At 44.6% G+C, this 12,640-nt stretch overlaps 1 protein-coding gene across 1 annotated transcript in view; it reads right to left on the bottom strand.

Annotated features, from left to right (window-relative positions):
• Positions 1 to 600: 600 nt before the first annotated feature.
• Positions 601 to 12,640, bottom strand: part of LOC145411006 (facilitated trehalose transporter Tret1-2 homolog) — a 20,869-nt gene continuing 8,829 nt past the window's right edge. The window contains exons 2-6 of the mRNA XM_080281064.1: positions 7,801 to 8,053; positions 7,115 to 7,288; positions 5,947 to 6,081; positions 4,673 to 5,091; positions 601 to 3,613 (exon numbers count right to left, since the gene is read on the bottom strand). Coding sequence (XP_080137190.1) covers positions 3,152 to 3,613; positions 4,673 to 5,091; positions 5,947 to 6,081; positions 7,115 to 7,288; positions 7,801 to 8,053 — 1,443 coding nt within the window. The 3' untranslated portion in view covers positions 601 to 3,151. The remainder of the gene's footprint in view (positions 3,614 to 4,672; positions 5,092 to 5,946; positions 6,082 to 7,114; positions 7,289 to 7,800; positions 8,054 to 12,640) is intronic.

The raw sequence follows: 12,640 nt of genomic DNA, 5'->3' as shown, positions 1-12,640 counted from the left end.
CTGCTGCAACAATATACTCTATATATACAACACATCCTTCCTTTGGTCAAACATTTACGCCATACAGTATTGGGCAGGTAAATATGAAGGAACTCTGTCGACTGTGTTGGCTGTAGTGTATTAAAGACTTTTCATCTTTAAAGTCACCCCAATAATACTTTCAGGATCAAACCCATCCATGTGGTGTTCTTTTTCCTTTTCCATACTTTTTTTTTCTTTCTTTTTTTTTTTTTTCTTAAGCCAGATTTAGCCTCATGTTCAGAAACGATGGAGTGGCGCTTTGTTTTCCTGAATAGCTTCTGGCCACTTCACTTAAATATTTGACACCAATCTCGTCCCTCTAAACTCCTAAGTGGCAGCTAAAACTCAAGGCTGGCTGGCAGTGTATCGAGGTACAGTCACACTCATTATGGACGTCACTAACCCCACTGAATATCAATGGACTTCGTGACATCATTTCCTAGCGCGACTGTACACCACGTCAAGCAGCTTCTCCAAGATGTCTGGTTCTTCGGTGACCTCCAGACTGTGCCACTGACAACTCTGTAAGACCCTCATGACGTGATCCAGAAAGTGTTCTTAAAATGATTATTATCAGAGAGTTTCCATGTTGTGTGTGTGTGTGTGTGTGTGTGTGTGTGTGTGTGTGTGTGTGTGTGTGTGTGTGTGTGTGTGTAAATGCATGTTTGCAGACAAGAGAAGTATGCCAATCATGTCCTGTTAGTTGTATTCTATTGTGCCGTTTCTTTTGTATCTTAAGACCAACATTATTAAGCAGCCACACATTTCCAGTTTTTCATCCTCAGTCTGAGATGGCTATGTAGACCGCTAGTTTAATCGTCTTTGCTCTATTCTCTGCTATAATATTTTCTATAATCAATGTAGGCACTGCAGAGCAAGTGTTTCGTCATCTTTATATTTGGCACGGCTATATATTTTTTTGGTAATCCATGCATTCACTCTGATTAACCGTCTATATATATGTACATCACTAACAAAAATTTTTACAAATCCATGCAGTCACTTGCAGGAATGTATCATCACCACCACATCACAACACAGCTGCCCAGGTACTCTGCTCTAGTGAGGTAATGTTCACCACTGTTGCTGAACACTCGAGAGATGGCTGTTCACTCTCTTGAACAGCTGTACTGCACTCCACGCCAGCCAACTTGTCCACAGATTCATGATTTCTAACACTCTCCTCTAACTGGCCAAGGTAAATTTCTTCCCAGTGATAAAATGGTGTCCTCTGTCATTCGGTCTGTTCATATTTATTCGTAAATTTCACACTAACTTTCCATGGGTCATTTTTGGTTACTATGAGAGTGTGGCTCTTTGGAAAAATTGGTTGGTGTGGAGTACCGCGAAATAACTGTGTTTCCAATGATGTCTGAAGACAATTTACAAATGGATAAAGAATATCAATACACGTATCTGAAAGCATGAGTGTCCTAGACAGTCCTAGTTTCCTACAATGCATTCACCATACTTCGGACATATATCTATTTCTCCTCCTGTACATTCGAGATCAGTAACCCCTTTAAACTGTCTCGAAACCTAATGTCATCTTGTTAAACTCAGTTAACAATAATCAGCTATTTTGACTCTCTCTTCCTTAGTCTAGAACCCCATACATATATGGAATTCAAAAGATAATATCATCTGTCACTATTTAATCAAGTGGACTGAAATACTGGCTCCTAACTCACAGCCAATTGTTCTTTTCTACTCATACTTATCTATGACCATTTAGATCCATGCTCATAATTATGAGCCCAAGATTTACATTTCTGTTCTCTGGGTAATAGACAACTGAAGAAGTTTCGAAACTAAGGACTTCAATCTGAACAAGAGCTGGGACGAAGTATTGACCCTGGCTGTACCCAACACACAGCGGGTATGCAGGCTTGACCCTCAAACAGCCAGACGTGTAATAGAAGCTCCATTCCTCAGAATTAATGGTGCTAGCTAACGATTACTAAACTAAGGTGGATTCACTAACACAGCCCGGTGTAAGTTGCTAAGGTCCCCGGAGTTCTCTTAACCAATCAGGATGGGGAAGTGAAGACATCAGTAGAATCTTTGACTGATCTTGCATTGAGGACGCCTCCATCCAGTAGGAGATATGGCAGTAATAGGGTGTTAGTGAATCCACCTGGAACCTGACAGGAGTTAATATCACAGTTCACAGGTGCCAGTTACTTCAACGCAGCTTTGGATAGGAAGACATGAATATTAGTCTTGGTCCCATCCTTAAGTTGCTCTGTCTCTCCCACTTCATGTCACTATAGGTCATTTTTCCTTTTCCCAGTCCATCAGTACCACAATTTATTTTCTTGTTCTATCCATCTCAAATCAACCTAGGGTGCCCGATACATCTATGTCATGAGTTTCTTTACCTCGCATTAACCCGGATGATTACTCTATCCATATTCTTTTATATAAAAAAAAAATCTTTCTTCAGCTTTCACCATCCCATCTCACATCTTCCTAGGGCAAATTAGTAAAGCCATGCTCTGTTCTCACATCAACCCAGGATAGATTACACCTGTCCTACCATGTGTACCAATACGACGTTTTTGTTAACCTCCCCACTGTGAACTATTTAACATCATACACGGACTCAGTTGCAACTTTCGGGCCTATTTATGGAGCCGTAGTATGGTGACTATCCTTCCATGACCTGAGCTCCTTCCTTCCCGAGAGCTTATCCTCCATCATTAACATTGCTTTGCTTGCTTTATCTCATCTTACATCACTCACAGGCCCCTGAAGGAACCTAGATACATTTGAGTCTACAGTATATATGGAACCCAGAAATTTCACCAACACACCCTTGCCAGCATATGTCCTGCCATACCTTATTTCTCATTCCTCCCTCGACGTTAGCGAATGTACTTCCGTATAATGCTGTCTTTTAAACTGATTTCACATCAAAACATTTCATTTAACTCCTTTCACTGCCTCAGCTGGTAGGGAAGTATCGACGAACTTTCCTCATGGATATACCTGTCCTTCTCCAGATCAAATCAACCCAGAACAGACTACAATTATCCTGCTCTGTCCTTCTCCGTTAACCACGCTATTACATACCATCTTACATAACATTACTCGGAGACCACTTTAGGAAACCTAGATACACTTAAGCCTACATGTGCAGCCCAGAGATGGTACTGATCTTGCGGTTCCTGAGCTCCTTGCGTCCAGAGAGCTCCTCCTCGATCTCCTCCAGCGTCTTGCCCTTCGTCTCCGGGATCAGGAAGATGACGTAGATGAAACCGATGACCATGATTGCGGAGAAGAGGAAGAAGACAGCCGACGGGCCCATAACCTTGAGCAGCTCCGGGAAGGTCTTGGTGATGATGAAGGTGCAGGACCAATTCAGCGCCGTGACCAGTGAGGCAGCTGGACCGCGGACCTTAGCCGGAAGAGCCTCACCCATGAACAGCCAGGGAATGGGACCCCAGCCCAGAGAGAAAGCCACCACATACACCATACAGCTGACCAGAGGCAGCCAAGCTATTTGACTTATCATCTCCAGCCCTGAAGTCACGTCTGGGTCTTCTAAGGTTGAGTTTCCTGTGGCCTCCACCATGGCGTCCACACCCTCCTGCAATGTAAGGCTGAGTTACTTCACTTCACTGTGGAAAGAAGGTTAGGTTACTTCATTGCCCTGTGGAAAGAAGGCTGGGTTAATTCACTGCACTGTGGAATGATTAACTATCCTCTTTTTACTCTAACTTAGCCTCAAATTGCCATCTCTCCGTCTTGAATGCTCAGCTATCACAATAGATTAATACTGAAATTTGGTGTTAGTCACGAAGAAGTGCACTGGAAAGGAGGTAGAACTGCAGCATTTTCATTCCCTGTCAGTGAGCTACGTGCCAGGGATCGAGCCCCGGACCATTTGATGAGAGTAAGGTAGCTTCTCTCTGTGTCATGATTGGCTCACACGTTCCATCACCTGGCACAGTACGGGTAGATAAAATGTTAATTGTGAATTTTTTATTTCTATGGTACTGTAGGATCATCAAATAATAAAGAAAATTAGGTATAAGGTAAGGGCAGAAGCGCCTGGAGGTCCTTTGGTCAGGATGCGGCACCAGATAAGGAATATACGGATAGATAGCATGTTGGGTCAGTCCTGCCTTGTCTCACTTCTACACACGTCAGCTGCTGTTGTTTCTGTACATCTTAATTACTTTCACAGTGTACTAGTTCAACAAATGATGCTCGTTCCAAACCAGGCTATTAATTCAACACCTTCAGCCCGGGGATATCATTTCTATTTTAGTATGGTTACCGCCAAAACAGAGAAAACCCTCAAGTTGAAGAAGTTGAAGTGAATAATCGTCAGTAATATTAGTATTACTATATTCTTTTCATCTTAACTTGGCCCAGATTTTTGTCCGTGTACGGCTTATTGCACGAAGGTCAGTGACACGAAACAATCATACTACAGCTCTATATTCTTTCCATAGCACTTCTCTGTGACTAGAATCATGTTCTAGTGCTAGTATATTGCTATAACTCAGCGTTCAGGATGGAGAGACGGCAAACCTAGGCCAAGGTGGAATAAAAACGGTATAGTATAAATCAGAGGATGAGCAGAAACTTTGATTCTCGAGAGTATGGTGCCTCAGACATAGCCACTTCCACCTACACCCACCTTGAGATGGAAGAAAGTCCCCAGTGCCAGTAAGGACAGAATCATGAGAACGCTGGAGACGTAAATCAGAATCTTACGCCCCAGTTTATCGATGAGAGCATTAGCCACGAAGGTCGCCAGCAGGTTGACCACTCCGATGATCATGGTGGACACGTTGCCGTCGATGGAGGAGCCGGTCATCTTGAAAATGTCCACGGTGTAGAAGATGACGGCGTTGATGCCCGACAGCTGCTGGATCAACATGAGCCCCGTGGAGAGCAGGAAGGCGCGGAGGTTGCGGCGATTGAACACGTCCTTGAGAGAGGAGCGGACCTGACTGGCCGCCTCGAAGTTCATCTGAATGGCTTCCAACTCGAACTCCACGTCTGAGGTGGAGCCGCGCAGCCACTGGAGAGAGCTGCGGGCGTCGTCCACACGGTCTGGGGGAAACACGGTACATTAGTGGTGGTTATGCAAGGGTTCGTACTCTCCTTGACACCTCCTCCTTAGCGATTTATTTATTCAAGGGCTCATATTCTTGTCGCAGGTAGGAGGCTCCCTAATACTCTTCTTTAGCGATTTATTTTTTATTATGGCTGGCTATTATCTTCTGTAAGTTATTCATGCAGAGTATAATCATATTGGAAGGATTTATGTAACAAAGAAGAGGACAGGGAGGTGTAATAGGCAAAATAAATCGCTTAGGAAAAGGTGTTAGAGCTTCTTTAACCGACGAGAACACCGGCCTAGGACACAAAGCAATACGTCTACAGGTTGCAAGGGTATGTCAGGGAGAGTGTTGTGTGTGACGCGGGAGCAGGGTTGTTAATGAGTAAGAACAACTATGCCTGGAGGTCTATTAGTTAAGGCCACCCCATACAGGATGCGGCGTCAGGCAACAGATGTAGAGAAGTGTGGGAAAACATAGCCAATCCTACTTTATCGCCTGTGAGGTGTAGGTGGCTGAGGTGAGGTCATTTTAGGTCAGTACAGGTAAGGATACATAATTTACACACTACCTTTCGTTATATGACCAAAACCATCCATCCTAGCATACCATCCTTAGTTATATTATACCATCATACCATCCATCCATTTATGACTATCCATTCTAGCATACCACCCTCAGTTATACCATCAAAACCATCCATCCGCCTGTAACCATCCATCCTAGCATACCGTCCTCAGTTATACAACCAGCACCATCCATCCTAGCATACCATCCTCAGTTATACCACCAAAACCATCCATCCGCCTCTGAGGGAATCACACCAGACCACGACACACCAGCATACCTTTAGAGATATACCAGCGTGGGGTCTCCGGCACAAAGCACATCATGGTGGTAAAGACGAGGGGGACGAGCGCCCCCACATACGCCAACACCCACCAGTTGGCGTAAGTGCCCACCACGTAGCAGATGAGAATACCTGTGTGGGGGAAGATGGGCATATGAGGTGGGAAAAGAGCATAGGTTACATTACTACCTGTGTGGCGGGGGTGGGAAATGAGCTTAATAGGTGGGAATTGAACACAAGATTACATTACACAAGATTACATCACATTACGATGCACAAGATTACATTACACTGCATCATCATCCGCGACACGCAGATGCAAGACCACGTGATCAAGAGATGATAAAAGATAAGGAGAAACGGAGATTATAAAAGATAACAAACTGCATAATAGAAATTCTTACAATTGAACCGACAGACGTGGGAACAGATTAACCACTTGACCCTGACGATTAGAGAGAGAGAGAGAGTAAAATCGTCTGGTGGCAGCAAGACTAAAATAACGGATATGTAATCGGAGTGAAAGGACTATACTCCTATTATTCTAACTTGGCCTAAAATGACTCCATTTCTCCGTCTTAAATACTGAGTTATTACAAGAGGTTAACGCTGGAATATGATGCTAGTAACGAAGAAGTGCCGTGCAAAGGATATAGAGCCATAGTAATGTCTTATTCCGTCACTGGGGTACATGACAAAAGCCGCACAAGGACGAAAATTTGGACCAAGTTAAAGTGAAAGGAGTATAGAACAATGACAATTAGACGATACATCTTATGGACTATAGCGATATACTGCATGTGTTATAACGATGGAATATGACAGAAGTATACCGCTAAAACCAAACAACAGTGACTACAACCACTACGTAAAATTAGTGATATCCCACCGTCACACCCAACCCAACCCGCCCCTAACCTAACTAGTCCAATACCTAATCTTAATCCAACTGTGAGTGACGGGTCTGTATATCTCCATTCCTACAAACTCAGCCTAAAATGCCAACATATGTAAGTAGAATGTCAACTTTCCAAGACCACCAGCAGCTGCAGTTCACCCAGATCACCAACAACCTGTGTGTAAAATGTCAACTTTCCTACGCTGTTATCAGTTACACTTTCACTTAGATTGCCAACTCACCTGCGTGTGTGTATTGCCAACTCACCTAGATTGCCAACAGTGGTGGGTAGAAGTCCAAGGATGCCTCTGATCTCGGGCTGTATGGCCTCGCTGAGATAGACGGGCAGGGTGAGTGTCAGCAGACCCACACACAAACCCCCCATGGCTCGACCCACGTAGATCATGCCAAGGTTCACAGCGGATCCGATCAGAAGCCACCCTGCAACATGGATTAAGGCGGGTTAGGTTGCATGGGGTTAAGTTCGGTTATGCTGGGTTGGATTGGGTTAGGTTAGGCTGGAATGGACTGGGTTAGGTTAAGTTAGGCTGGGTTGGGTTAGGTTAGGCTGGGTTGGGTTGCGTTGGATAGGGTTGGGTAGGGTTGGGTGAGACAGGGTTATGGTGATAAGAAAACTGTACCATAAGGAGAAAATGAAAGAAAAGCTTCATCCAAGGCCAACCTTGTACCACCCTGGCAACAAACCACTGTTACCAGGTACTGTACTTGTATATTTCAGTATTTTTCAAACTTTTATTTTGGTTTTTGGTTTAGTTAGTTCTATAGTCTTAAAATCGTGCCCCTGGACAATGCTGCTCTCAACGGTGTTTTGTATTTGATATCTTTACTACTACTACTACTACAACAACAACAGTAACAACTACTACTACCACCACCACCACCACCACCACCACAACCACTATAACCCCCACCACCACCACCACACAACTTACCCACAATGAAAGGCGGTCCACATATAAGAATAACCATCTTTCTGCCGAGGGCGTCTATCAAGTACCCGCCTAACATACTGCCCGTCAGCGCACTCAGTGGCATAAGGGACCCGATCCAGGACTTCTGCGTGTCGGTGATATTGCTCAAGGAGGATGAGTTGGAGGCGCTGAGGGAGGCCAGGGCGGGGGACGTGTAGGCAGCACTGAAACCCACGGCCATTGAACCCATAGACACGGAGATGGCGGCCAGGATCTGTGTGGTGAGGAGAGAGTGAGGCTACGTTGCTGCGGTGAGAAGAGACACGTGAAGATATAGATGGATAGGTGGATGGTTAGATAGACAGATGGATAGATAGACAGATGGATAGATAGACAGATGGATGGATGGATAGATAGATGGATGGATGGATGGATGGATAGATAGATGGATGATGGACAGATAAATAAAGAGAGAGAGAGAGAGAGTAAAGTACAGAAGATAGAGAATTATCAACAGTGCCAAGTAAAATAAACCACACACACACACACACACACACACACACACACACACACACACACACACACACATCAAGCAAGAGGTGAACACAAGCTATTCTACCACCCTCCCCCCTGCAAGGGACCGATAGGGGAGGGGGGGGGAGTTTGGTGTACCTGTCAGTGTACCATGTGACCCCCACTGCACCCCCCATCCCCCCGCCGTGCCCCCCACCCCCGCTAACACCCCTACCTCACGTATCTAGTCTCATGCTGATCGGACTCTAAGACAAAGTTTGCTTCCTCCGTGTCTTTGTTCACGTGGATGGAAGTTACAAGCAGCATTTGGTGATCACGTAGAGAGAGAGAGAGAGAGAGAGAGAGAGAGAGGGGGGGGGAATATAGGTTCTTTGTAGAAATGTAGTAAAAAGCTGGATTGTATGTATGTATGTACAGTATATGCGTGTGTGTGTGTGTGTGTGTGTGTGTGTGTGTGTGTGTGTGTGTGTGTTTGTCAGTGTTTGTCTCTCCTTCATTTATATCTGCTTTATGGCTCCCAGTGTTTATGTATTGTTGCTTGCCAGGGTGTGTGTGTGTGTGTGTGTGTGTGTGTGTGTGTGTGTGTGTGTGTGTGTGTGTGTGTGTGTGTGTGTGTGTGTGTGTGTGTGTGTGTGTGTGTGTGAGAGAGAGAGAGAGAGAGAGAGAGAGAGAAGAGCAGAAGACGAAGATTGATGTTAATTTATTTAAATGAAGGAAGATAGAACAAGGGAAGGAGTAAGCAAATGAAACATAATACAAGGGAGAGCAACAATGAAGGAAGGAAGGAAGGAATGAAGGAAGGTTTGGGAATGGGAGTAAGAAAGGGAGGAAAGAAGGAAAATATAAAGGAACAAAAAGTGAAAGAAAGGAGGAAAGATGGAAAGGTAGAAAGAGAGAGAGAGAGAGAGAGAGAGAGAGAGAGAGAGAGAGAGAGAGAGAGAGAGAAAGGGAAGGAAAGGAAGGAAGACAAAGGGAGTTGGAAAGAAGAGAAGCAAAATGAAAGACAGGAAGGCAGGAAGAAGTGCCTAAGTGAATAATGATAGAAGAAAGGAAGGAAGGATGGGAGGAAGGGGAGAGGAGAGGCAGGAAAGAGGGAGGTAAGGACTGAAGGAAGAGAGGAGTAAGGACAAGAACAATGGAAAGGAAGAAGGACGCAAGGGGTGAAATATGAAGGAGGAAAGGAAGAAAGGCAAGAAGGAGAGAGGGAAGGGAGAGGAAAACTACAGAGTACAAGCAAGGAAGAAGTAAAGGAAGAGAAGAGGTAATTAAGAACACAGTAAAGGAGAGAAGAGAATTAAAGACAGTGCAAGGAAAGAGGAGAGGAAGAAAGCAATAAAAACGAGAAATAAGTCAACAATAAAGGAGAGAAGAGAATGAAAGACACTGGCAAAGGAATGAATAAAGGAAAACAAGAAGTAAGTAAAGTAAGAGGAAGAACAGGGTGAAATACACTAGCAAGAAGGAATGCTTGAGTGTACCCGCCTTGGCAACACCCCCAGCCACGTGACTCCCGTGTACGTGAATTGAACGTGACGTGAATTTAAATAGATCTGGAGCCAATTATCAGCACTCCCAGGACTCTCTCTCTCTCTCTCTCTCTCTCTGCTGAACAAAATCGTCTGGCGTTATCTGGTGTTATAAACGAAAAGAGTAGACCAACAGATATTAGGGAAGGAAGGAAGGAGGGAAGGAGGGAGGAATAGAAGAAAGGAAGGAAGGAAGGAAAGAAGGAAGACAATGTACTTGAAGTGAGCATGAAAGACACGCAGAGGGAAGAAAAGAAAGTGAAATGAAAAGAAAGGTGGCGGAAGATGAAAGGAAAAACAGAAGGAGGGAAGAAGTGGGTAAGGAGAAAGGCAAGAAAATGAGGTGAGGAAGCAAGACTGACAGCAAGGGTAGGTGGAAGAAAGAGGAAGACAATGAGAAGGGAGAGAAAGAAGGGTGGAAGAAGGGAAGAAGAAGAAAAAGAAGATGGTGCGGAGGGTAAGACAGGGAGGAAGAGAGGAGGGAGTGAGGGATGGGAAGAGGAAGACGAAGAGAAGAAGATGGAGAGAGAAAGAGGGGTGAAAGAAGAGAAGAAGTGGAAGGGAAGAAGAGAATGTGAGGAGGGTAAGAGAGGGAGGAAGGGCGGAAGGAGTGAGGGAAGGGAAGAGGAAGCGACGATTGGACGGACAGACCAGTTAAGACCATTTCCCTCCCCTTACATCACCCCACCCACCCATGACCTCACCCTCCATAGCCTCACACACGCATGACCTGTCTCACGTACACATTCTGACAGTCCTACGAAATTTCCTTAGCGCATTTTATTCCGGCAAAGTGCAGTTTCTACCAATATCGTGCTGTGAGTGGCCGGAAGATTGGCGGTGTGGACAGGAAGAAGGGTTGTGGGGTAACACGGATTTCAGTACTAAAATGTGTGTGTGTGTGTGTGTGTGTGTGTGTGTGTGTGTGTGTGTGTGTGTGTGTGTGTGTGTACCGAAGGAAGCAAACGTCACTCACTTTGTTGCATATCTAGTCATCATCATCATCATCATCATCATCACCCAAATTTAATCAATGACGAAGGAAGAAAATCTCGTATTCTAAAATTATTTCTTTGGCGGAAACAAGGACATCGTTGCAGGAGTTTCGAGAAATGTACAATTCCCCCCCTCTCTCTCTCTCTCTCCCTCTCATCCGGATATAACCAGAACAAAGTCACTCTTTCTCCTTCCCTTTGTCACTCTACCCTACCTGCCTCCCTTCCCTCACCCCTTCCTCTACTCCCACAATTTTCTCTCTCTCTCTCTCCCCTACTAGGTCTCTTCTCCCGTTCTTAGATCACTACACTAATTCATGGATTCTTAAACTCTCTCTCTCTCTCTTACACACACACACACACACACACACACACACACACACACCTGGCCTACAACAGGGTCCATTCTGCAACTCGTATTTACAAACCTTTACCTGTCCTCCCTCCCTCTGTCACACAAACCTCCTTCCATTGTACCTCTCGTCTTTCCTGTCAGTCCCTTGCACGACTCCTCCATTTTATTTTTATTGTCTGTTTTTACGACTAGAATATGCAGTTTTGTGTGTGTGTGTGTGTGTGTGTGTGTGTGTGTGTGTGTGTGTGTGTGTGTGTGTGTGTGCCAGACATAGCTCTTACTAACTCGTTCAGTACTTCTTGGCTCTCCTTACCTCTAATCTGAATAACATTAGTGGCGGCAGGAAAAAGTAAGAGAGACCTTTAGTACTGTATTTGGAAAGGAATGAAAACGAAAGGGAATGAAAAACACGAAAGGGAAGGAAAGCAACGAATAGAAAATGAATTCGAAGGGATTAAGACACAAATCTGGGAAGCAAGGAAACAGAAGAGACTGGAGAAGAAAAACTGGATTCTGGAAGACTCTCTCTCTCTCTCTCTCTCTCTCTCTCTAATGAGTGGTTGTCCGTCGCCTCCCTATGGCTGTTAACTTTACCTCTCTCATACATGGCACTGCTGTCATTAAGCCCTGCCCCCCCCTCTCTCTCTACCTATCTATCAACCTATCTTTTTACCTACCTACCTACCTACTTATCTACCTGTCTATCAATCTCTCTTGTTGTCTAGCTAAATATCTATCTCCAGACAAACTCAGCCAAAAGGAACTTCACTTACTAAGACAGTGAATATTCGACTCCATCAGTTTGGAGAAAATAAATCACTAAGGAAGAGGTGTTACGACATTTCCAGGTCCCTTTAGACTATAACCTAAGTGACCTTCTCGCGGTGTTGCGAAGCTGCCCGTGCAATGACCTATGATAAGCAGGGTTGAAAGTATGAAAAACTGTGTCATTTTGTCCATACAGGTACACACAGTAATAGGTATACACGCTAATAGGTACACACAGTAAAACGTACACACAGACTGGGCTTGTGTTTTGCATTCCACGAAACACACAGGGTATTTCACACCACATCACACACGTCACAGTTACCCTTCACACCACACCACACCACACCACACCACACCACACCACATCACAACACATCACACCACACCACATCACACCACACTAGGTCACATCACACCACACACGCCACAGTTACCCTTCACACCACACCACACCACGCCACATCACACCACACCACACCACGCCACATCACACCACACCGCACCACACCACACAACACCACACGCTATATTCACATCATGTATTACCTGGCTTATATATACTTTTGTAAATTCATCAGCATCAGCATATCAATAATGCTGATAATATTAATGAAAACGATAATGATGATAATGGAGATAATTATATATGTATGTACAATAGACAGATAGATAGGACATAG

This window comes from Coenobita brevimanus, chromosome 87 (assembly GCF_032717465.1).
Source record: "Coenobita brevimanus isolate Jiangsu-jjx chromosome 87, ASM3271746v2, whole genome shotgun sequence".
Classification (NCBI taxonomy): Eukaryota; Metazoa; Arthropoda; class Malacostraca; order Decapoda; family Coenobitidae; genus Coenobita; species Coenobita brevimanus.
This window is presented reverse-complemented; position numbering and strand designations above follow the sequence as displayed.